The 25,612-nt window shown below is 44.3% G+C and overlaps 3 protein-coding genes across 3 annotated transcripts; 2 read left to right on the top strand and 1 right to left on the bottom strand.

Moving 5' to 3' along the window:
- Positions 1-11,080: 11,080 nt before the first annotated feature.
- Positions 11,081-14,028, top strand: LOC127783556 (serine/threonine-protein kinase RIPK-like). The gene is made up of 4 exons (XM_052310748.1): positions 11,081-11,638; positions 11,738-11,873; positions 12,306-12,442; positions 13,064-14,028. Exons 1-4 carry the CDS (start codon positions 11,237-11,239, stop codon positions 13,763-13,765), a joined length of 1,377 nt encoding a protein of 458 aa, XP_052166708.1. The 5' UTR covers positions 11,081-11,236; the 3' UTR covers positions 13,766-14,028.
- Positions 14,029-16,285: 2,257 nt separating this feature from the next.
- Positions 16,286-17,451, top strand: LOC127783791 (uncharacterized). The gene is made up of 2 exons (XM_052310954.1): positions 16,286-17,302; positions 17,335-17,451. Exons 1-2 carry the CDS (start codon positions 16,286-16,288, stop codon positions 17,449-17,451), a joined length of 1,134 nt encoding a protein of 377 aa, XP_052166914.1.
- A 1,969-nt stretch (positions 17,452-19,420) lies between these two features.
- Positions 19,421-24,121, bottom strand: LOC127784966 (guanine nucleotide-binding protein subunit gamma 4). Its single transcript, XM_052312394.1, has 5 exons — positions 23,620-24,121; positions 22,350-22,408; positions 21,150-21,194; positions 21,019-21,063; positions 19,421-20,603 (listed from the first exon to the last, which is right to left on the bottom strand). Exons 1-5 carry the CDS (start codon positions 23,746-23,748, stop codon positions 19,601-19,603), a joined length of 1,281 nt encoding a protein of 426 aa, XP_052168354.1. The 5' UTR covers positions 23,749-24,121; the 3' UTR covers positions 19,421-19,600.
- Between the last annotated feature and the right edge of the window lie 1,491 nt (positions 24,122-25,612).

Here is a 25,612-nt window from a genome sequence, read left to right as displayed (position 1 = left end):
TTTTATGGGTTTTTTCATCGTAGTTTATTTTATAGCATTTGCTTTCGAATCTCTAAGAACATGTATATAAAAATTTTACCGATAAATTATTTATTAGTTGCTAATAAGCCGTATGAATAAGCATAAACATAAGCGAAACAATATGGCTGTAAGCATGGCCGTGTCTTTAGTACTGGACGGTGCATACCTCAAAACTCACTGTAACCCAGTGATAGATGTAATTTTAAAATATAGATGGGGTGGCATCTAGTAAGAGGCTAATCTGGATAGCCCTAGTTGGATGATGGTGCAACACACATAAACCATAGTCACCGGCTCATGGCACCGGCAAGATGGAGAATGGCACGAACATCAAGCAAGTTAACAACGAAGATTTAACAGTTGAACAAATGCCAGAGTCACATAGACGAGGCAATGAGTATAGTCATAAAGATGAGACGGCGATGGAGGCCTCTTGTCAGGAATCAGGTATGAAAATGGTAGAACCCAACATTATTAATTTAAATATGATTTACAAAATTTTTATATCTAGAATGTCCATTTTATTCTCCCGGAGTATTTCGTTGGATAACTAAACCCCTGAAATATTTTGTTCTCATTTTACTTCCCCCCTAAACTATTAAAAAATGGTTTTCTTTAATGCTTAATAGTATTTCTCTTCTTGGTTTCTCTTTATACTACTTGTATGTTAAGTGTTGTCGAAACGACAACCGCATACGTCGAAAGACGTGGTTACTCAACAGTGGTTGGAAAAACGAAGTGTATTAAAATTTGAATTTCACCCGGGATCCCCCCGTTACATGGCCCTAGGGGGCTATTTATAGCCCTATTACAGGTTCTTACTACTAGGGTTTAGGTTATACAAGGGAATTTACATGATTATCCTTACGAAAGGGACATTTACAGGGGTACATAATGATATAGGGGCTCATGGGCTCCTGATGGGCCGTCTGGCGATCACCTGCCCTATTGCCCCTAGGCTTGATGGGCCGGAAAGGCTTCTTCGGCCCTCGCGGGGGCGAACTTGCCAAGGCGAAGTCGTCTTCCTTCGGCAGATAGTCTTCGCCTTGCACCCTTCGCCTGAGACGCCTCTGGCCTGGCAAGGCACTCGTACGACTCTTCGCCTCGCGCCGTTCTTGCTCCATAGCCTTCGCCATGGGTTTCGGCAGATTTGGTCGAAGGGCCTCATGCCATCCGCCAACATTAAGTATAATTTTTTTAAGTCATAAATGACACCATTATCAAAGTGTCAGAATATTTTCAAAATTCTTAACAAAATATTAAAGAGGTAGGTTATAATAGATCTACCAATCCTACCAAATTTAGTTTAGATACGGGTTATATATAGAGAGAGAAAATGAGAAATATTGTTAGGGAGTAAGGTGAACCGCCTTCAATAGTTCAGAGGTGTAAAATGAGCTAAAAATTATTTAAGGGGTTAAGTGCTCTGTTAAAATAGTTTGAGTGAGTAAAGTAGACTTTTTTAATGTGTATTTACCAATTAGCTATTTAATTTAGACTTTAATATGGTACTAAAATAAATAAAAATAAAATCAAATTTTATATAAGGCCTGAATCAGAAAGGATCAAAATGGTACCTTAATACTCATTCGGTCGTGAATTTCATAAATAATTTTATCCCTAATTGAAATACTTGATGTATCGGATGGTTTGATAGTGGGATGATGACTAATGTGTTAATCTAGGTATGTGAAGTGGCACTGATTGTAGCCGGACTGGCAAACCCACGCTACCCAATCAATAGGTGTGTCCGTCCCTCCTGTATCCTTCTTGAGAAGTCTGCCCCTGCAGCTGTTTCCTTCTTGAGAGGACAGGACGAGAGATTCAGATTCTTTCGGTGAATATTCATATGACAAGTGCCTCAAGAGATCTTTACTTATATACTGCCTCCGTTTGAAAAGATAGGAAATTTCTAGCTATATGTTTAGATAAGTTACTTACAAAGACGCTGGAACAAATGAATTGATCAGCTTAAGTTTTGAATAAGTTAGTTGGCATAACTCAAATAATAAAATGGATTCATCAGCACAGAGATATTTATCGTGTAGCAACTGGCAGCACACCATCACTCAGCATCTGGAGACGATGGCTGCAATAACAATTAGACAGCGAAACGGAGAGAGACTTGCAAGGCAAAATATTGTTGCCTTCGGAGTGTCAAGTGTCAACATCAACCTATTATTCCCCGAAAAAAAAATCAGCCTATTATTTATTTGCCAGAAAAGAAAATTCAATGTGTGTTTTCTTGAGAAGGAAAAACACCTAAAGTATCACATGCGGGACCAAAAAAAAAAAAGATAATGTTGTGTGCTTACGCACGAGATGTGGACAGGCTAATGCCTTATGACATTGATCACAGCTACCGGATTTGATTTGATTTGCAATAGCAAGCCTTCTTAGAATATGTATTCACGTGTGTCGACAAATGTAGGAGATTCCATCTCGGTTGGTACTGGTACATCAAGAAAATGTCAGATATCAATAGAGAACACTATTTTACTTTCTCCAGTAAACCTGCATGACATTAGCCCTACTAGCTAATTCATCATTCTTCTAATTTTGTAAAATATTATTGCTACAGCTACGAATGATGAATTATAATATCATTTATCTGAAATGACATATTTATGGCATGATCGAATTAACCCTAAATTTTGTAGGTTAACCCATGCAGCTTTGGGCTTTTGCCCCATACTTTGTCGGCTGGGTCGGTTGGTCGGCCTAGCCTACCCACATCCCAATTCACGGCCCATGTAAGACTAACTGAAGGATTGGGCCCACAAAAGAACGGAAATCCTCTCTCAGTTCCTTGTGCTGCGGCCCACCTATTATACCGAACGAAGGCGACAGGGCCGTAGCCATCGGCCGAGCAGAGCGGGCTAGCGAGGAAGCCTATGTGGGCCAGTAAATTTCGGCCCAACTACTGTTGCGACCTGTATGGCCCAGGCCCGTTTGATGCATCGCAACCATCGGTTGCGAACTCGCGATCCTGTAAGTCAACCCCCTGTGCTGGATCGTGTACCGTACTTGCGGTCCATGTCCTTGCAGATAGGTTACGCTGTCAGTTTAGTCACTGGAGGCCATGCTTACCTTGTGGTTCAGACACGCCCGTGTCCGTGCGTGTGTTAACTGTCGGTCACTCGTTTCTTCCGTTCATCCATAAGCATCATGTAAGCAAGCGTGTCACATTCTCCAAATTGAGCTTAATGATTTCATTAATCGCAAGAAAAAACTCGCCCATCAGTCATAAATTTAAAGCTCAATGCATAACTATCTCATTTCCCATGTGCAAGAACATTTTTCTCCCCATGCTCTGAAGTCTGAACTTCTTCTATTTGCAGGTGAAGGCGTCCAAAAAAATTAATAATAAAATTCAGAAGCAAAAGAATTGCATCCAATCTCTGAATGACTGAATCCGCCGTCCATGCTTGGTATGGTAAGATTAATCGAAAACCTTACCAATCCCTTTCACGATCCACGTATCCGTTTGAGTTTTTACGGCGTGTGAGACGCAGAGGTTTCCGTCGTTTTCGTCTCACCTAACCTAATACTGCTGCTTCAGAGTTCAGACCGGACAAAGATTGACCGTGAAAGTCCAGTCCATAGGTTGCTAAAGTATGCGTTTTGTGAAGGTCATCAGTTTCGTGTTCTCCTTGTATGGCTGCGCGATCGATCATTGGCGTCATTCTATCTTCAGAACTCGCGTAATCCTTCATCAGTTGGTTTCAGTTTTTGCCAAATGATCCGTCACTCGTGAAATTTACCAGTCACAGCGGTACAGCACAGTGGTTTCCTGCTGATCAGATCATTTTTTTCTAGCAAACAGATAACTTAGCTCTCAAATAACCCAATCTGAAATTCGTTCATATGAAGATTTAAACTTAGGACTACTTAGCCCTCAAATAATTAAATCTGAAATTCGCTCCTATGGAGATTTGAACTCAGGATCTTATGGTGCTACTCAGGTCACTGTAACCACTAGGCACAGCAGTACAGCTCAGATCATTTGGAAGAAGAGGAAATGAATCAACAGTGACAACATTTAATTGAAAAAAAAATCAGCACGAGGCACAGGAGGAAATTGAATCGATTGACAGTGAGAACGTTTAAAAATTGACAAATTTGCAGGAGGCCGGGCGCTCGACGACTGAATTCGTCAATGAGTTATGAGCTCCTAATCACTAGCTCTGACTTGCACGCTCCATTTGCACAACTAGCTAGTTCATATGCTTCCGGCTCCACTAATCCGCTAAAAGCAACAGACGCGATCAAGCAAAGACGGCTGACCTGGGAGTAAACTCAGCATGCTGTCACGCCCCCGATCGCAACCAGCGGCGCGTGCAAATCGAGCCGGAAAACTGCTGCAAGGACAGAGACGATCTCGTATATATTCTTTTCTTTTGTCAATTTGGGCGCAGGGAGAGACACCTATCCATCTACCTGCAGCTGCAACTTGGTCAGTTCGTTCACCACAGGCCGGCGATCTGCTGTGGTTTTCGTTGTGGACTATGAAACTTTTGCACAAGTCGCGTGTTCTGAGCTGACTAAAAAAAAATGGCTCTTGCATCGGATATTCTTTTTTATTTGTATATCATCTGGTCGCCCAACTACACGCACGGCAATGCTCGTAAATATCGTGAGGCTAATCAAGCTGGTTTCAGGGTTAATTAACCATAACAAGTACGGTTGCATCATGAGCACGTGATAAATCGTATATAACAAATTAAGCAGCATCACCACTTGGGTAAGCTGATTAGTCTCTGATTAATTAGAAAGGTGCGAAAAAAGATAGAGGGACCATATACTGTGGCCAAGTTGACATCTTTTTTGCGCACTGATTTCGCATTTCTGTGGTTCTGCATGCCCTAAAAAGTTATCTCGACTGGAGAAGCAGTCTGGATAGCTGACTCCATTAAGAACGGCGAGCTGGGTGATTAAAGAGGGATTGCCCAGCTCATGAAAGCATGATGTAGCATCTGGTCGAATGGTTGATCCCCCCTTGATCATCTTGCTTTTTTGCTATGGACCTCGTGTCGTGTCACCACAGTGCCAAACGTGCTAAATTATTACGAGAAAGCAACGCGATTAATTAGCTCGTTTCGTTCCGAGCAAGGAGACTGGCTATGCTACTGTATGTGTGTTCATCACAGAAGAAACATATATATGTGTGTCCGTCACACACAAGAAACATATATATAGTCCCTCCACAGTTATAAATAACTGTCACTATTGATCAGTACAGTTTTAACTTTAACCATAATTCTTTTGAATGAATAGATCATGACGTGTTTTTAAAATGAATAGATCATGATGTGCGATTGTTTCATGACTATATTTTAAGATGTAACACTCCTTGTTAATATGATATACTTTTAACTTTTAATTATTTTATACAATTTTTTTTTAAAAAAAGGCGGTTAAAGTTTGAAGATAACAGTATCCGGTGACAAATATTTTGACAATAGAGGAACTATGTGATGTGCATACATACGTGTGGGTGATTTCACCAGCACAGTTGCAAGAGTAGTAGTGCACACTTTGATGAACATAAAAGTCTGAAAGATAATATTTTATTTCTTCTTTTTTCCATCGTAAGAAGCCATTTGGCGGGCCAGTCAGCATGTACACGTCACCAGAGTTGGTAGGAAAAATATCTGTCTATTTTATGAGGTATCTAGCAGCTGATGGTCGGTTGACAATGATGCATATATATTGGTGCTAAAACTTAATAAACTACCAATCAGAAAAGCGTATGCTGCATGCATGTATGTACTAGCGAACCCCTAGATATATAAAACATATTGTACTAGCTAGATAAGAAAGAATCAAATCAAAACCGCCTCAACTCGAAACAGGGCGAGAGTACGTGGGCGACAGGAATATATCCAGTCCTTTTTATCCACACATCTTCAGAAACACAGTTCATCCTGATATCAATATCAGCTGAAGCACCTCAGGTTGATTAGTTTTATGGATTTGATGTGTTCCTGGGAATGTTTTTAGTCAACTCCCCATCAATCAAATAGGCTAATTTTTTTTGTCAACTTATCAGCCTACAAGGTAGCAACGCAATGCATACATAATGAATCCATACATCCAGTAGTTGTTAACAACAACGAAATACTACATCAGTAATACTCCATATGCAGTATGGGAAAAAAGAACATTAATTGATCTCTAGAAGAAGTAGACGGCCTAATAATTAATTTCTTAAGCCTCTCACTCCTTGAGCCTCTGTTACATCTATCTTACGTATGCAGGCAAGTTAGAATGCGGCTGGTCAAGATGGTGAATGCATATGCATCATGCATGATATATTCCAAGTCTCCGTACCATTTCTCCTGCGTTAATTCCTCCTAATTACTCGTAAAATCATTTTCAAGATGATGAACTGGTGATGCCATCCTTTCGTAAACTTCTGATGTGATTTACCCTCTCCAAGAAAAACTCAACGAAGTCTGCACATATACAGTACTCTCTTTTTATTATCACTACCAGTATTTCTTAATGATCCACTACTCAAAGCCTTAAATTTCACGCCATGAAAGAGATTTCTTTCTCCACGGCGATTTTTTGGTCTCCACAGATACAGATATTTCAGTACCCAATCTGACGCGACAAAGACGTTATCCAGACGTCGTACGACGATTTGTACTTACACGTAAGATTAATCTGCAGATGAGAGGAGCATATGCATCGATCGGCTTCTCTTCTGAAGACTCTTCTGAAAATTGGATGTCACGCACATACTACGTGAACTGTGCTGAGAATATTACCACTCTTGGAAGTTCTCCTGATGCACGTATCTCAGATTGGGAATAAGTTGAGTATAGAGGATAATAAGATTGATGATGATTTGCGAGGAAGTCGATCGATTACCTAACGCAAGGCATGGCCAATAAACCCTAATAAATGAACGAGATCGAAAAGGATGTCCAAGATATTTGGGTTAGGATATACTGTTAACTACTGTACATAGGTATGGATTTTGGGGATATTTTTGGGCGATTATCTTGAAGAATTGACAGAAATTAGTAAGGACGACGGCGACTAGGTTGATATAAGCGATGATGTTAATCGCAGTGTGAGATCTGAATAAGTAATGGACTGATCGGCAACTTGGAGGATCGGCGAGGCAGACATGCAGTACATATCGCGGTACAGAGGTAGCTGCAAGTTTGTCCACCGCATTGGTTGATGACTTTGATCTCGGTGCACCACCCAACGTCAGAAATAGACTACCATGGGTGGAGAAAAACACGTTGCTAATTAATTATTCACTAATGATGTTCTTCCGGAAAAATTAATTAACTGATGATGATTTCGTGAAGGAGTTGATCGACTCTCGGATAGTCGCTGAAACTCATGCGTGCATAAAAAGTCCGAGCAAATGGAAAGAAGGAAAGAAAATGAAATTTATACTGAGCAACCGTGTCGGTCATCGCCTATCATCAACCACACCCTGCACGTCCAGGTGCCTCGTCCCTGATGCATCCACCTGGCGAGCCATATCTTTATCTAGAGAACTATTAATTTACAACCCTGTTTTGAAAAATTCCAAAACGAGATATTGTAAATAAAAAAAATATTGGATTTAAGGTCCATGAACAACTGAACAGTGATTCTAGATGTTAGATTCTTTTTCACACTTCCCAAGCTCCTAAATAATACGTTTTATAAAATATTTTTTCTAAAGCAACTGTTCAACATATTACTAGTTAATTCATCTGTTTATAGTTTCAAATAGCTATAAAAATAAGCATATTCGTCAATTTCAGTTATCTTAAATGGGGCCTAGCGGTGGATCCTGGTAATAAAACTTTCAGATTTTGTTGTGAATTTAGCGGAGATCTGTTCAAATTTCAAAATTTCTCAAGGAAATTCGTCCCAAATTTAAAAGCCTCTGTGGCACTCGCCCTAGAGCCCAACTGACCCACGCGCAAAATCTGCGCGCTTTTTGTGTTTGTGCGCGCGCCCTCATGCACGTTCGCTAGCTGCACCGCACGACCACACCCCTGGGCCGACCGCCCGACCCGACAGCGACGACGACATCGCTCGGACGGCGGGCCGGACGGCGCCACGGAGGCCACGTCGCCCAACAGCGAGACCCCGGCCGCTTCCACCGTTCCACGTGACGCGCCCCCGTTCGGCGCGCGCGCCGCGAGCGGATGACGCATCCACCGAGATATCGCAAGAGCGAATTGGGAACCGCGTCGAGGTCTCACGCTCTCACACCTGTTGCCGCTGCTGCCGCAGCGCACGCGCGCGCGCACGTACGTACGCGCCGGTGTTGATGCGGCTGCGGCTTTTTTTTGCCTGCCCTTTTACGCCGGCGCCCACAGCGCCCCGCCCACCACACGTGTCTCCACTCGCTCGCCTCAAACTCGATCGCGCGTCCGCGGCCACGTCGCCGCGGCAGTGGCAGCGACGCCCGAACCGACGACCGCGTTAGTACGTAGTACAACGTTGTCCCGCACCGCGACATGTGTGGTTTCGTTTTCTTTTCCGGATGGTTGACCCGATCCTCGTCGGCGGCCGGTGTCGCTGCGTTGCTCGTGCGATGCGACGCCGACGACGCCGTCGGCCGCTTGAGGGATTCGGTGAACCGCGGTGGCTGGAGGGGGGCGCGTTACAGGTGGGCGTGGGTACGTACGTGGCGAGCTCTTGCTTCTTTGGGAAGAGTTGAATCCCTCTGAATTATTGTGATCTGCCGTTTCCTGGATCCTTTGTCAGGCGTCAGCATTTGTGTTTCTTCCGTTTGGCCGGTGCATCCATCTATCCGTCATATCCATTGTTGGTGAGAGTGCAAAGGTTGACGTACAAATCCATCAACAAATCTGGTCCCATGCATGACGAACTGTACAGTGCAAAGTCCAGCGTGCGTGATGATCGTGGCTAACGTTTATCATAATCTTTTGGAGTGTAACCAAGCATGGTATGCTTTACTGTTGCAGGAAAACAAAAAAAAAAAAGGCAAAACATGTCACCAACCAAACGTAAAATTCCCATTAATTGCACTATATATGAAGGGTTAACTTTTTGGAAAAAAAAGAAATATATGTATTTACACGTTATATATGAGGGAAGTAGAAGAAGCATCTAGAAGTGGATATATACACAGAAATGAGTAAATGACACGAACAACGTACAATCCAATCCTTCATGGCGTGATCTCAACCTCATGGTGATAATCATTTCTATTTTAATTAGGACACCAGATGAGTTGTGCAACCAAGAGACTGAATTCCACGTCAGGACGTTTCTTTCATCACTTGGGCAAGAAAAACCTTGTGGTTTCTGTCCCGTTTCCTTCAGTTTTCCCCAAGAAGTTTCAGGAATAAACTAAATAATCCTCTGTATCAGGAAGAGGATAGCACCGATTAGAATAATCTGGTCCGATGTGCACACTTCATTTGCAAACGTGTAAGGATGCAACCGCCTGAAGATCTTTGGAGAAAATTGAATTGATCAAATGGACGGACAAGACAGCTCCGACACCTAAACGCAGACTGTTTGGGATGGCCCCATAATTCAATTGTCTCTGTAGCGATCGACAGCATGTTCTCCTCCCTTTGGCCTATAATTCATCAGAGAATTTGTTTGTGGGGTAGTTCAGATACGGTATTGGGCACTCAGATGCAATGTCTTTGGGAACAGAACAGATGAACAATTTTCAGTCCCTTTCGTTCAGAGAAGGATATAAAATTAGAAAGATCCTGGAAGCAACCAAAGCAGAAGCATCAGGTTCTAGTAGCAAGTAGCAAGCAGACGACACAGAGTCACAGATTGACTGATAGTATACTGCACGTGGACGATATACTTCTGTACTTGCAAATGCAACTCTTCTGTACTTGATAGTTTTGGCTGAAGCCCATGGGAAAGGAGCCAAAGATCTGCTGGAATCAAATTCCTCTGCGCTGCAACTAGTATTAAGCAGCAAACTAGAGCTTCTTTTTTTTTTTACACCCAAACTAGAGCTATTAGTAGTACTTGTCCTAGCTTCTAGTAAGCTAATTAGCCTCCTAAATTCACCTAGGGATTAGCCTTGGACCATTTTGCAACTGAAGGGCGTGGATGACTGAGATTGCTTGTGAGATTATTGTGATGTTAACACTACATCGCCACGTGTCATCGTCTTGTTGGATGGGGCCCCACCTCTCTCGTTTTAACTTATAAGCCACCTCGGTTAGTATCCACAAAGGCAAGTTGGAGAGTATCATATGCGGTTGTGCACACCAAGCAGCAAGCACCAAAAGTTGGAGTCTCGTAGGACGTATGGATGGTTAACCATAAAGCTACTTGAATAACCAAATAAAGGTGCCTTTACTAAGGAGAGATCAAATCCACGGCTGATGTCGTCGTGAAAACCACCGGTAACAAAATAAGAACAATCCTTTTTAATATTTAAGTTATTATTGGTGCCATTCATCAGCAACTGTCATCAGTCCATTCGCATAGAAGGGCTCGTTTTAACCATAATATTTCTCCTACCGACTACCAGCCACTCATCGAACAAATCCACAGCACATACTACGCACGACCGCTGATAAGATATCACGGCGCGGCGGTTTTTATGGAGCGGCTCAACTAACTATCAAATATTTATATATTTTTATATTAAGTGAAGTACCAATATTTTCTCTTTCTTCTTGCCCTCAACTATTGCTTTGAAGTATGTGTAGACAAGTTACTATAAATATTGATTCCACATACAAATAAAGAAAAAACTAGGTTCAACAAGTAATAACGTAATAGTATAATAGTGGATAGATTCATTCAAGTTCGGATAAGCCCCTCACAGTCCTAATTCCATAGTTTTAAAAATTTGGGTCAATTTGATCAGAAATGTAAACAAACAACCCTGGTTTGAGGATTGCCACCCCACCAACAACCCTCTATCGTACTAGTCTAATAGACCAGTATTGTCTTGTTCCATGTCCCCCCTACTTCCCCTGTTTGCGGCTATCACATCAACCCGCGGTTTTTGCCGCGAACCGCAATCCGCCCGTGCGGCAGCCATGGCGTCGCCCACACTTATAAAAGGGCCCTGCCTCTCCAGCTTTCCCTCCTCAAGGCTCACCTCCTCCTCTTCCCTCTCCGGCATCTCCATCTCTCAGCTCCTCTGCTAGCTCGAGCTGCTCTTCCCGGATCCTAGCCACATTTCTTGGTTCTGATCTCTCTCGGGTTGTTTGAAATTTTCTTTGGTTCAATTGCCATGGCCGCGCAATCTTGGAGGTCCTTCATGTGCTGCGGCGGCGGCGCTGCCGTCCACGACGACGACGACTCGGCACCGAGGCGGCGGAGGATCGCGCGCAGGGGGGACAGCCCGAGGTCGTCGTCGAGGATGTCGTTCACGAGCCTCAGCTCGTCGGGGACGCTGTCGCCGGAGGACCTGTCGCTGACGCTGTCCGGCTCGAACCTGTACGCCTTCACCTACGCCGAGCTCCGCGCCGCGACGGGCAGCTTCTCCCGCGCCAACTACCTCGGCTGCGGCGGGTTCGGCCCCGTCTACAAGGGCGCCGTCGACGACGGCCTCCGCCCGGGCCTCGCCGCGCAGGACGTCGCCGTCAAGTACCTCGACCTGGACTGCGGCACGCAGGGCCACAAGGAGTGGCTGGTGAGTGCGAAACAGAGCGTTCTTGGCAATGCACCAGCTCGATCGATCAGATGATAATCGAACACAATTCAGCTAATTGATTTGGGTTTGTTCATGTAGGCCGAGGTGTTCTTCCTTGGGCAGCTGAGGCACAAGAACCTGGTGAAATTGATTGGTTACTGCTATGAAGCCGAGCATCGGATGCTGGTGTACGAGTACATGAGCGGCGAGAGCTTGGAGAAGCATCTCTTCAAAAGTGAGTCCTTGTCTTTCAACTTGAATCAGGTTGATTTGGTCGAATTTGAGAGTAAAATTGGTACAGTAGTTTTTTGAGACCAAAAAGTTAAAAAAAAGGAATACCCAATTCCACATCTTTTCGTAAATAAAGAAAGAGGGAGTACGCAACTTAGAAATTTGAGCACGTATGGGTGACATATGGTCGTCCACTTACGATGAGCTGTTCCTGTCTCCCTGCCTTTAGTTCCTCCCTTTTTTCTCCCTTTTCTCAAAGTCAAGGTCTCTAGGTGAGCTGTTATATGACTCAACAAATATAAAAACTCATGTTTCTTTTCAAAAAAAAAAAACTCATGTGTTTTTATTAGGTGGTCACATTTTGTCAAAAAAAAAAAACAGCTTGTTGAACAATGTGGAGGAGGAAACTGACTTGAAACATATTTATCTCCTGCAGCTGTCAATGGTTCTCTTCCATGGATGACAAGGATGAAGATTGCCCTCGGCGCGGCGAAAGGCCTCGCATTCCTCCATGATGCCGATCCGCCGGTGATCTACCGCGATTTCAAGGCATCCAACATCTTACTTGACCTGGTGAGCCACCCTACAATTCAGTTCCAATGTAGTGTAATTGTTATTCATTTATTCCAATGGTAGATTAGAACTTACAGTTCAAAGTTCAAACACCACATTGTCAAGAAATGACACGGTTTCTGAAATGTCCCTTTCATTTGGGAACAGTAAGTTCAGTTACCAACAAATGGGGTCAGTCAGGCAGCACACGTCACTTCTGGATGAATGCGAAATTAGTAAATGTTTGGGGCCCAAATTCAAGGTTGCCACAAACAACCTTCGCAAAAAATGACTTCATTTTTTGATCGAGAATTTGAACTTTTTGACCAATTGAATCATCCCAATGACCGTGCAAAAATATCCAGCTGCGCCACACGTTTCTGAACTATGCTTGCAGTGGCCCAGTTCGTTATGGGCAAAAGCCTTGACCTGGCTAATTAGAACTTTGGAAGATGCATGCCAAACTTCAGAAATCCTAGCAATCCTGCCTTCACATCATTCACCTAATCAAAAATATCTAGCCGTCATTATCCACCTCACCCAAGTAGCCCACGGATTATTAATACATGAATAGCTTTGCAAGTGATATCTTGATATCCCACTTCCATTCACATTACTAAATCTCAACTTGTGTGTTTTCAGGATTACAATACCAAGCTGTCCGACTTTGGCCTAGCTAAGGATGGGCCCCAGGGTGACGCTACGCACGTAACGACACGTGTCATGGGAACACATGGATATGCAGCTCCTGAGTACATCATGACGGGGCATTTAACAGCTAAGAGCGATGTGTATAGTTTTGGAGTGGTACTGTTGGAACTTCTCTCGGGGCGAAAGTCAGTGGACCGCTCTCGACGCCCGAGAGAACAAAGCCTGGTGGATTGGGCTAGACCATACCTCAAGTGGGCCGATAAATTGTACAAGGTTATGGACCCTGCTCTCGAGTGCCAGTACTCGTGCCAGGGTGCTGAGGTAGCGGCATTGGTGGCGTACAAGTGTCTGAGTGAGAACCCTAAGTCCAGGCCCACAATGAGGGAGGTTGTCAAGGCCCTGGAGCCTGTGCTTGGCATGGATGACTTCTTCCCAGTTGGCCCATTTGTCTTCACTGTCATTGTGGAGGACGAGAAGGTGGTTAACATGAAGGTGGACATGAAGGTTGAGGTTGAGGAGAAGAAAAACACTCACCAAAACCATCAGGACAGGCATCGACAGAAGTACCCAGACTCGGCGATTCACGCTGGCATTGTGCTGCATGACCGTGATGGTGTCATCGGAGGAGGGTACACCGGTGCGCTGCGACGACACCGGAGGACGGCGAGCTACAACAAGGAGAGGGGAGCATAGGAATAGAGGTGGGGAACAGAGTAGGAGAAAAAGGTCATGCATGTACATATGCTGGTGAGGGTGTGGCAGAATGCCACATTTGATTGGGTTTAGTTTTTGGTGTTGTCATTTTTTAGCTTTCTTCTTGATGGTGACAGTGGGTGGGTGTAAGATAATACAGGAATGCAAAATAGTGTGATGAAAAGTTAGGCTTGGATTTGCAAGGATTGTTGGATGTTGTACGCAATCAAATGGTCTAGTTAAAAGGATGCCCCATGCTTCTATTTTTTTTTTTTGCCCCTTTTCGTTTTCGGTTTATATTGGCAAGTGTTTGCAATTGAAACTGAGAATCCGAAAATATAAAAGAAAGACAGCAAACTATAAAATGTGATAAAATTGACACTGTCAAAAGTTCTTTTCTTTGATGAAGACATTTTCACAAGACATAAGTTGATGTTGATGAGCGGATTAACGACGGCCTCACATGACCCCAATTACCCATCGTCAATAACCTATCTAGGCCGGGGCCGAGGGCTGACACATCAACGATTAATCATACTGTTACATCATCATTTATCTACACTGAACCCAGTTCAGTCTAAACTAATTAATTTGTTCGATACTTCGAATCATATACAGATCGGTAATATCAGTGGAAAGAAGCTTCTATTAACTTATATTAAATTAATAGAAGAAGAAGCATCCATATTCGCTCTCATGATGTAGAAATTCTTATATTAATCGAAGAAAAGGAAAAAAATAAAGTTCATATAGAAATAAAATTTAAAAGTAGTATAAATTCGGAATTAGAAAATAAGAAATATTGGAAGAGCAAACTAAAGTCCGTATAAGTAATTTATTAAAGTAATAGAAAAATAAGCCTCCACATTCACTCTCGTGATCTAGAAACTCCTATATTAATCGAAGAAAAAGAAAAACAAATAGTGCCCATATAGAAATAAAATTTCAAACAGTATAAATTCGGAATTTAAAAATAAGGAATATTGGAAGGGGATACTAGAGTCATATAGTGTACAATTTAAAGCTAATTAAAATTCAAAATTAAAAAAAAGAAAACTAAAACTAGATGTTAGAATCCATATAGAAATACAACTTTGAAATAACTAAAATTATAAATTAAAAAAAATAAATAATAAAAAAGTGTCAAGAGTCCATAACTCCATATATGAATACAATTTAAAAATAACTAAAATTCATAATTAAAAAAAAGAAATATTGAAATATGAGTTTAGAGTCCATATATAGAAAGACAAAATAATAAAAATTCTGAATAAAAAAAAGAATATTAAAAGAAAAATCTATAGTCTGTATAGGAATTTAGAATTAATTGTAAATAAAATTAAAAGTAAAGTTTAGAGTTCACATAGAGATACAAGTTAAAGAATTAAAATTTGAAATAAAAAAGAAATATTGGGAGAAGAGTATAGAGTGTACATAAGAATACAATTTAGAATTAACTGAAATTTAGAATTAAAAAAAAGAAATATTAGAAGAAGAGCGTAGAGTTCATGTAGTAATACAATTTAAAAAAATACCTAAAACTCGAATTAAAAATGGAATATTGAAAGAAGATGGTAGAGTACATATAGAAATCTTATTTATAAATAACAGAAATTCGGAATAAAGAAAAAAATATTGGAAGAGGGTTTAGAGTGCATATTGGAATATAATTTAGAAATAAATAAAATTTATGATTTAAAAATAAGGAATATATTATTAAAAATCAATATTTAAATAAGGGTTCAGAGTCCATATAAGAATATAATTTAAAAATAATTAAAGTTTAAATTATAATAATTAATAACCATCACGTATATACAATACAATATGAATATTACACATTGTGATTAGTTTGGTCAAGTTAGAATAGAATTTAAAATTATGTTGCTATTTAATATATTTTCGTGAACATATATATGCTATCATGTGAAAAAAAATATAACGACGATAGCCGCTCAATCTATACGGGTCACCGTGCTAGTTAGCGAAAAACAAAAATAAATTACCTTCTATCCAATTCTGAAAAGGGACAGATTGCCGATTGGTCACCTTCATCTGCTTGATTCCATTGCGAAGACAGCCCAGACACCGATGAGGTGCTCGTCCTGCACGGAGGCGGGGAAGCACGACTCCAGGGGATCGCCGGCGAGGGGCACGCCGCCGCGATCTCCCGCTCCTCTCCGGCGCGATGGCCGGTTCGCCGTCGCAGATTGAGGAGGAGAGAAACCCACCGCGTTTTGACTGGGACGGAGACTCGGGGAAGCGTGGGGAGGGACGCACGTGACGAACATTGCAGGATGTAGAGGCCTAGTAGAGAAGAGCAGCCCAGCTGCCCACGCGATACTTTAGGCCCAGTACTGATGGCCCAGACTGGATCCAATTCCCGTCGGCCTCGAGTCGTGGGCCGGAGTCGCGGCTGGACTCCGGGAAAGGGACGACGGAGTCGCGGCTCGCTGGTTGGGATCGGATACGGTTTCCCAGTCACAGGGATTATTAGTTAGTCGATCGACAGATCCATCCATGGAGAGCGGAGGCGACGCCAGCGATCAGCGGTGGCCGGAGTCGCAGGGGAACGAAGAGAAGTCACAGGTTCCTCGCTCCCTCGATCCAAACAACACGGAGGATGAACACCAAGAGGAAAGCAACTCGGAGGACGAGGAAGAAGAGCAAGAGGAATTCTTATACGATATCGATGATGACCACTATGTGCCGGAAACCTACGGCTTCATGGGCTGCAAGCACAGCGACGGATCCATCTACAGGCCCGACTCCCACCCATTACACCGCCACTACCGCCTCGACGACACCCGCGAGACTCGCCTGCGGGCCAGAAGGCTGACGAGTCCGACCGATCGTTGCCGCCCATGCTGGAACGCTTGCGAGGTGCATGTCGGCTGCCGCATGATGCAAATCTTCTCCGTCAAGATAGCAGCTCTGTCCGCCGCCGCGGCCGCCGATGACAACGGCGGCGCTCCGGTTCAGATCTACGGCTTCATGGCTGCAAGGGACCTATACGAACCCCTGCGTAACTACGTCTTCAACCGCAGCCGGGATGATCCCTTCGTTCTGCCCGGCCGCTACTCCGGTCCTGATTCGCTCATAAAAATGTCGGGTCCTAAGCGAGGCATCTCGCTGCAAAACCCTGCATTGATCGAGTACGACCTCAAGATCAAGAAAGGGGAGGAGGAAAAGGATGACTTGCAGCTCATCGACGGGGTGACCAGCTTTAGCGACCTTACACCATTCCACGGGGTGTATAGCCGACGGATCCATAGTATCCATGGCGCCATAGATATCAGCTTAGCACTTATCCGTGATGGGAAGGAAGGCACTATACAAGTCAGGATTCTGAGGCTAATAAATGGTGGCATACACCTATCCCTCTCTTGCTTAGTCCACCAAATACCCGAGGAAATCAAGCTCTTCGATGGCATCGTTGCTAAAGCATCATATCTCGGTGACTTTGTGGTTGCCGCACCCCTACGCACTGTGCTAATTCTGGATTTCAAGATTACGCCGGTGGGTGCGGCGGTGGCTGTCACTCTGTCAGCAAAAATGATGACTCCAAGCATACCCGTCGCTTCTGCAACTTCAAGGTTACCGCTCATTTAGGTACTATTGAACGAATCCACCATGATTTCGCAACTATAGATACGGTGCTTCAGTGGTCGAATTTGATGGAGTAATTCACTAGACTAGTGGTGCTTTTGTCCCCTCTGTTCGTTTCATCAATTCGGCATGTCATTTAATCCTCGGAATATTATCTCTAAAGGACTCATGACGAATTTTATCTTCAGCCTGACGAGTACTATCTCCGTACTATACAATTGGTCGACTCACAAAATATTATTTTAGTTAATCCCTGGGATTAGCCTGTTGCTGCCTTTTTATTTGATATGATGATTGGGAAACCGTATCCGATTCTGTTTCCCGGTTTTACAGGACTCGCTTTTATTTTCAATTCCTATGATGATTGGATTACCACGTCAGTATACTTGGACCAAAGGCAACCTGCCACATCGGCAAAACCGCTTTCAAAATCACTGGATAAGTCAATTTGCATCAGCTTTTAAAGTTGGGAGACGTTATATCTGTTCTGTGGTTGAAGCCTGAGGGATGTGATTGACCGAGGGAAGACATAAGGGATGCAAATAGATTTATTCCTATCCACTTCCTGTCTGTATCAGGGCCGAATCAACAGCCGGCGCTTCTTGGCATCGTACTTTCGGTCCATATACTAGAAAATAACACGCGGCGTTGCCACGTGCAACACTTGGTGGGCCACGCTATTTGACCCTATTGAGACATAATGATCAGTACACTGCAAGTTATAGCAAAATACTATATTGCACAATCATGATTATTGTAGCAGAGTAAAAAACGTGAATATTAGGAAATTGTCTAATACTAAATAAATAGAAGGGGTGAGGCTTAGAACCCAGATCAGCTAGCCCACCACCTTGTGGAGCTAGCCGAAAGACCCCTAGGCGTTTCTTATTGTAGCAGAGTACTAAATTTAAAAGATTAATTTATGAAACTACAGAACAAAACACTGTGGCTATTTATATACAAAGATTACTTAACATAAGAACTGGAAGTTTGTAACACTCATTTGAAGAGTATGGGTTGGTTTGGTTTGAGGCCTAAATAGGCCTTACCAAAATTTGACAATGCCAAATTTTGGCAAGTTTTGCATGACTAATTTTGGTAAGGTAAAGTTGTGTTTGGATTGAAGCCAAAATAGTCTAAGTTCACTATTGAAATGGCCTATTTTCTTAGGCATGCCAAAATTTGGCTTCAAACCAAATAGACACTAAACACTATTGAAATTGTCAAATATTGGTAAGCCTAATTTAGGCCTTAAACCAAACCAGCCTTATGTGACATATTATAGACATTTGATCTAGAGCTTAAATAATGGAAGATTTTAATAAAGCTCCATGTCAATTTTGCAATAGAGTAATTGGCGAGTAAATGAGTCCAAGTTCTTGTCAGTGCTAGATACACCAAAAGTAAATTGGCTTGTAGATGGGAAGATAACAAGTGTCCATCTTGAACTCTAAATAGTAAAAGTAGGCTATCTTGATTGGAGAAGTTATTAAGTAAAACGCTTCTTTTTATCCTTTATCTGAATGAAGCCGTAGTCAGTGTTTTTTTCTTCATCATTTTATATCACTAATACATGTGATTGCAGGTCATGCATTGACCTCGTCCTCGCGGTGCAGGACGTGCTCGCCGCAGAGGTACTGGCCACATCAAGTTCCATATTTACTCCAACGTAAGAAGATTCGTGTCCCTTCCGGAGACATCGGGTGGCTTTGCAGTTTTTCATTTTACTCCAACGTAAAATTGTTTTTTTATATTTTAGTCCTTTTTAAGTGTGGGAGTGCTGAACCACGCCATGTCACGTGGCATCGCTAATCGTTCGATAATTTGCATGGATTTCAATATTAGAGATATAGGCCTACCGTCGTTGACGGGCCGAATTTGCCGGGCGGCGTGGTGAAGCAACGGCGGAAATAAAAGCATTGAGCTCGCAAAGCTGGCTGACAGGTGGGACCCCGGCTGTCCTCGCCGTCGCGCAGCAAAAGTCCTCGCGAAACGGCAGCCAATTCGACCTCACCCTGTCAGAAAAATTATTCAGCGTATATGGCTCCATATCTTCACGGTCTATTGGCGCTTCAATGGTTCAACCTCGTCTCATAGCTATGAAAAATCCTTGAAATCATCATTTCTTTACAGGATAAACACCATATATTTATGAAAGTTCGAACTTAATCAAAGGCCTAACAACTAAAAAATACAAGAAAAACAACAACCAAAAAAGGATCTAGATCAACATAAGCAACCACTGAGACAGCATGGGTTACGACACCGTGGGCATCGACAACCCTCTGTACAATTCTTGCAAGACCAGACACACCCACAGGAACATTCAGGGCACGACGGTTTCGGGAGGCTGCAGCAGTGTCCCTCGCAGCAGGAAGGCTGCCCCTCGCAGCAAGACGACTGGCACTTGCAGCACGAAGGCTGCCGCTTGCAGCATGACGACTGGCAGCTGAAGCACTGCGTCGTGCAGGGGCACTTGCACAGGCTCGAGCAGCAGCCAGCGCAGGAGCATTTGAAGATGTTGAAGCAGCTGGAGCAACGAGGGCACGAGCAGGAGAAGCAGTCCGCGCAGCGGCAGCACTGCTCGCCGCAGCAGCCGTTGCAGCTTGGCTTGCAGCTACAGCAATTGGTAGAGCACGAGCCACAATTGGGTTTGCATTGGGCGCAAGAGCACGAGCCGCAGCCGTTGCAACCGCAGCTTGGAAGGCCACAGCCGTTGCAACCGCAGCTTGGACAGCCACAGCCGTTGCATCCGCAGCTTGGACAGCCACAGCCGTTGCATCCACAGCTTGGACAGGCACAGCCCTTGCAGCTACAGCTTGGAAGGGTGCAAGTGCAGCAATTGGGGCTAGAGCAGTTGCACTGGGACTTGAAGCATGAAGGGATCTTGAAGCAACTGTACAGGGATTTGAAGCATGAAAAGATGTTGAAGCAGGTGCAGCTCGGTTTGCAGCACGATGTATCGCAGCATGAGCTGCAGCTTGGACAGGAGCACGAGCAGTTCGGTTTGCAGCAAGAAGGGGTCTTGCAGCAACTGCAGTTAGGTTTACAGCATGAACAGCAGTCTGGACTACAGCATGACCCAGCGCAGCACGCACTGCAGTTTGGCTTACAGCATGGCTCGTCGCAGCATGAGCTGCAAGAACAATTGAGGCACCTTGGTCTTTTGCACTTGGGTGAGCACTTGCAACAGCAGCAAAGACATGAAATGCAGATACACAATTTTGATCTGCAGGGAAAATATTTTCACCATGTAAAAGCTCAGTTTGGCAGTAGTACAGATTATTATGCCAAAGTTTCTACATGTAATTTCAGCCGCAAAAAAATCAATGTTAATGTAAAAAAGCACTAGTTTTTCCTTTTTTAGTTTTAGATAACAAAGATGATTACATCCCTGGACTAGTTTGCTTTTTAAAATGCGTCAATAATATTAATGTGGCATATAGAAAACTACTGCTTGTTTATTGACTTTTAACATACAAAGGGACTAGAGGCACTTTCAGACTTTCAATTCCAATAGTGATGAATGTTTTTTTTTCGAGGGAAATAGTGATAAATGTTGAATCCAACAGAAAACATTATAGATATTTGAATGTTCTTGCCCCTCAGAACCTGCGAGCAAACTATATTGGATCAAAACATACCCGATCCACCGAAAAAGACGGCAAGATCTGTGCCTCCTTCTCTTTCTGGAAAAGGAAAAAACAATGTCAAAACTCGTAAATAAACAGCGAACATGCTTAAAATGGGGGAACTGAAAGTTTAGAGGCCATACGTTGGTATTAGTGGGTCATGTTTTGTACCAACAAACTCATTTATCCTGACAAGTAATGTAAGAGGACATTAGCAACCTGCAAAAGGACATAACTTGTAGTAATGAATACAAAGTATAGTCCATTGCTCAGACATTTATATTTGCTTTCACTACAGTCATGTGTCCCTCAATTTGAGCACACATGTTCAAAACTTCAAATGCGATATCGGAATATTACATAATTCCACCACAAATATACAATGTTAAGCTAACGTGATAGGTTGTTAAAAATAATCTGCTTTCATTTTTTAAATTGAATAAGAATATGTGCACATCGCATGGAAAGAATCGGTGAAACAAATCTCAGGACTATGAGCTGTAATATGGAACTCAAGCAAAGAGGACGTCATACTACTGTTCAATATATTTAGTTCAATATAATTTTTTTCAAATTGTTGGACCAGTGGGCCACAAAATAATAACTGAGGCAGAGTTATAGGCACCACTAGGAACGTTATGATGCAGGTGGGGCTGTTTGATAAGTAGCTGTCAAGACAGCAGTTTTAAGAATTTCTGTAATGGTACAAGTACATATGCATTTCAAACAAGACTTCAATGTTGGTTTCCTTTTTCTTTTTCATCCCAAGGTAATTTTAACATATGGTGATTTGCTAAGGCCCTGTTTAGATCCATTTGAAATAGCAAATGGCAAATGGCAAAAGTTTTGGTGGCAAAAGTTTTGGTATTGCAAAAGTACTAGTTGATGTTTAGATGCATTCTAAACTTTTGCCATTCTAGCACTAAAGTGAGAGAGAGAAAGAAAGAGGGAGTGGTCCCAAAGCACTTTTTGGCACAATTTGCTACTATAGACTAGTAAATGCCAAATGCCAAATTGCCAAGTTTTGTTACTAGTGTTTAGATCCAAAATAGCAAAAAGTGCTTCAAAATGACAAAACTTTTGCCATTTTGGAGGATCTAAACAGGGCCTAAGTGTGACATACAAGTGCAACAAGATTTTATACACATAAGTACATAACACACTTATACAAGATTTTTCCCTGGAGGAGAAAATGCAACCAAATTTTATAAAACAGAGCATAAGACATTAGATAAGGACAGCAATAAAATTAAGCTGACATTTCATACTTGACATAAGCTCTTCAAATTTCTAAAAACTTAAAAACAAAATATCTGTAATGCATGAAGGGCAGTAGTACATACTCTTTAATGCATCCAGAACGAGAAACGGGCTGAGCTCCTTCAAGGAAGTGAAGCTCATCCTACAAAAGGAGCTTTGTGTTAGACCAATATTGTTCTCTCATGTGCTAGATGCAAACCCATGAATTTCCTCCTTGAGCTAGAAACAAACCCACAAAAGTTTTTCTACCTGTTGAAGTAAAATAGACTATGCACTTAACATGAGAGAAATGACAAAAGAAAATTTTGATAATTCAGTACTGCAGGCTGAGTGACCATGCACCACAATGGAAAATAAAAACTAAACTTTTGAATGGAGCTGGATTCTTTCATGTTAAAAGACACAGTTGCAGAAATAAAAAGTAAATAAAGGTTGTTACTTGTACCAAATCTGCGGTTAAAACTTAAAACCCATTAATCAAAGCCTGGAGTAATTGACCAGTACGAACGGACCCATAAAGATTCCTGCTTTACTGTGTAAGTGTAACTTTGATGTTGCACAAAAGCGAGATCGGGTACCAAAGCAGGGACTGACCTTGCAAGAAACGATAAAAAGATGTCTAAAGCGCATTTGATTACTACTACAAAGAAGTTCTCTGATATCTGAAGAGCTTCTGAAATCTCTGCTCCTTAAAAGCACAGCACGGTGTCAAGAACAACACATTCTTCCCTCCCTCGTTAAACACAAAATCTAGCAACATCAAAAGCCTCAAACCATGGTGGCAGCCCATAACACCAACACGGCACCACCCATCGTGCAAAGCCCTCATGCCATGCCGTCTGCACGTCCAGTGTCGACGAAGCAATGGCAGAGACAGACACGTCCACTGCTATGGCTCTCCCTGACAAGGCCACTCAGGTCAGTTGTCCATGCCCACGCTCTTCTTTTCTCCAACGAGGAGCCCAACCAAACGACGACAAAGGTAGTACAGCCATGGCGCCACGCCCAAAGAGGGCCAAGCTTGTCTCGCCAACCTCGGATTGATGGCGCTGTGATTCACCTCCGCCTAGAAACAGTACTACAAGTACTAGAATAGCACTAGCTACCGCAATTAACAACGCCATTACTGTACACTTCACAGCATCCTACTTGCAGTAGCGGGTAGCTCCGTACTCGGCCGCTTGGGTTTTGAAAAATGCGCGGCGAATCGGATCTCCTTTTTTTTTAAATTAATCGGTAAAGTCAAAGGAAGACGAAGCAAGTAGAGCTCGGGCCCCGAGAATTTCGAGCGAGCGAGTGTGAAAGAGAAACCTATAGAGAAAAACGCAGCCGCCGCCGCCGCGGGGCGCTCACCTTGAGGAACGTGATCTCGCGGCTCAGGATCTGCACCTCCAGCTGCATCCGCCGCCGGCCGCACAGGTCCGGGTACCTCGGCGGCGACTTGGGCCTCGGCGCCTCCATCACCACCGCCTCCTCCCCCATCTCCACACGCAGCACGCCAACGGCCAACTCAGAACCACCCCTCGCCGCCTTCACTCATGGGCATTATAGCAGCAGCAGGGGGCGTGGTGGGTATAAATCGCCGCGGCGAGCGGGGGGACAGGGGACAGCGCGGGCGCAGCCGTGCAGCAGCGGGGTGGGGGAGCGAAGCGAGCGAGCGAGCTGGCGTACGAGGCGGATCGAGCTAGCGGCACGGCACGGCGCGCGCGCCCGTGCGAGGTGATGCGATGCGATGCGATGAGGAGGACCCCCATATAGCAGCGGGCGTGAGCGAGAGGAAGGATGGTGGCCTGCGTCTGCGCGGGCAATAATAGCAGCGGAGATGGAGAGGAGGAGGCGGCGACGCGGCGTGCGTGGGGTTTGGAGAGAGAAAGAGAGAGAGGGAAGAGAGAGTTCAACAGCGAGCGGGGGGTGGGGTTTTGTGTCTGTGGGCTTTGTTCCACTGCGACGTGGGCCCGAGCCTACGTTGGATCCGCTGTGGCCGGGCAGGCTCGAGGGATGGATCATGGCTGCGTGGGCCCGGTACTTCTCCGGTATGGGGCCATGATTCCCCAGACCATGCAAAGCCGATCCTTCGTCCCGTGGTACAGGGATGAAATCACGCGTTATTTTTTGCACAGTTCAAATTGCAAATCAAATAGGGGAAATACCATGGACTCTTCCAGCCCTCTTTGCCAATTTGTTTGGATTGGCAAAAACTACACACAAACACAAACAGCACCCCCCACCCACGTTCCTTGAGCTAAACTCCGGGAAGACTGATGTGTGCAAAGACAGGGCAGTGGTGGTACCACAGTACCACTCCTTTCATCGCAAGTTTGTACTAACTCCGCATTGACTGCCGCGTCCTGAGACGGCACGTACAGTTGCCGAGCGAGCGTGACGGTGCCTGCCCGAGATATATGGCGATATGGCTATGGCCGCATCCCGAGCGCGGAGTACGTACGAAATGAAACAGCAAGGGAATAAATTGAGCAGCCGGCAGCGATGGCCGGCTTTGACAGGGACGCGACCGAGGTATGCGACGACGACGTACGGCTCGACGCCCTCCCCTCCCCCCCGCGCAGCGGCAACCGCGAGCGGACAAGCTTCCCCGGTGACACGTCTACATCGGTCTCGCGTGCCGGGCCGGCCCCGCGCGTCAGTCGTGATACCGCGGCCGCGACCGCGATGGATCGAAATGCCCAGTGCCAGCGAGACGTGCAGCGCGGGGTTTGGATTGGGGGAGCAGGGTTGCGGTGGGCCAGAGACGGTCAGCGACGCCCCCGTACCGTGGCACGTGATGGGGTCGCCCCACGCGCGCAGTTACGGTGGAGTGGAGTGGAACGGCCCGTTGAAATGGGTGTACTAGAGTAGCCACGCCGTCCGATTTGAAACGAGTTATTAATGTGGGCACTCCTCTATCCCTTCCACTGCGGCGCTTTCTACTACTACCACCACTGCTGCTACTGCCTACTCCGGGTAGAGCTGATACCGCGCCGCTGCTACCCCGGGTAGTATGCGTAGTAACTGTAGTCACGAACTGGCCATGCAGGCAGCCAGCGTTCAGTTGAGCTCAGCACGGGCAGGCGGCCAACTTCCCTTCTGCAAACAGCATGCACTGATGCACACATGAAGATCGTATAAAATTGCACTGCGACGACGTGCCGGTGTATAGGACTTGTGAATTTGATGCTACTCCTACCTTAAACTGGGCTCTCAGAGTCTCATTCACTGCATATGCGATTTATTTTAGCTGTGTGACGGGAGGAACGGCAGGAGGGAGTCGAGGACGGGGGGCGCCAACGTTCGACTGTACCGTGGGCCTGCGACAGGCCGGAACGTCACCTGAGCGCTCATCGGGGAA

Source organism: Oryza glaberrima, chromosome 9 (genome assembly GCF_000147395.1).
Source record: "Oryza glaberrima chromosome 9, OglaRS2, whole genome shotgun sequence".
Classification (NCBI taxonomy): domain Eukaryota; kingdom Viridiplantae; phylum Streptophyta; class Magnoliopsida; order Poales; family Poaceae; genus Oryza; species Oryza glaberrima.
Note: the sequence above shows the minus strand (reverse complement) of the source record. Positions and strands in the feature narration are given on the sequence as shown.

Excerpts from the sequence above, each read along its gene's own strand:
- LOC127783556 (XM_052310748.1), top strand. The coding sequence starts at position 11,237 with ATGGCCGCGCAATCTTGGAGGTCCTTCATGTGCTGCGGCGGCGGCGCT. Across the intron at positions 11,639-11,737 it reads AGGGCCACAAGGAGTGGCTG|GCCGAGGTGTTCTTCCTTGG; the intron begins GTGAGTGCGAAA and ends TTGTTCATGTAG. Across the intron at positions 12,443-13,063 it reads CCAACATCTTACTTGACCTG|GATTACAATACCAAGCTGTC; the intron begins GTGAGCCACCCT and ends GTGTGTTTTCAG.
- LOC127783791 (XM_052310954.1), top strand. The coding sequence starts at position 16,286 with ATGGAGAGCGGAGGCGACGCCAGCGATCAGCGGTGGCCGGAGTCGCAG. Across the intron at positions 17,303-17,334 it reads CGGTGGGTGCGGCGGTGGCT|CATACCCGTCGCTTCTGCAA; the intron begins GTCACTCTGTCA and ends GATGACTCCAAG.
- LOC127784966 (XM_052312394.1), bottom strand. The coding sequence starts at position 23,748 with ATGGGGGAGGAGGCGGTGGTGATGGAGGCGCCGAGGCCCAAGTCGCCG. Across the intron at positions 21,195-22,349 it reads CGTTCTGGATGCATTAAAGA|GATAAATGAGTTTGTTGGTA; the intron begins GTATGTACTACT and ends ATTACTTGTCAG. Across the intron at positions 21,064-21,149 it reads CATGACCCACTAATACCAAC|AAAGAGAAGGAGGCACAGAT; the intron begins GTATGGCCTCTA and ends TTCCTTTTCCAG.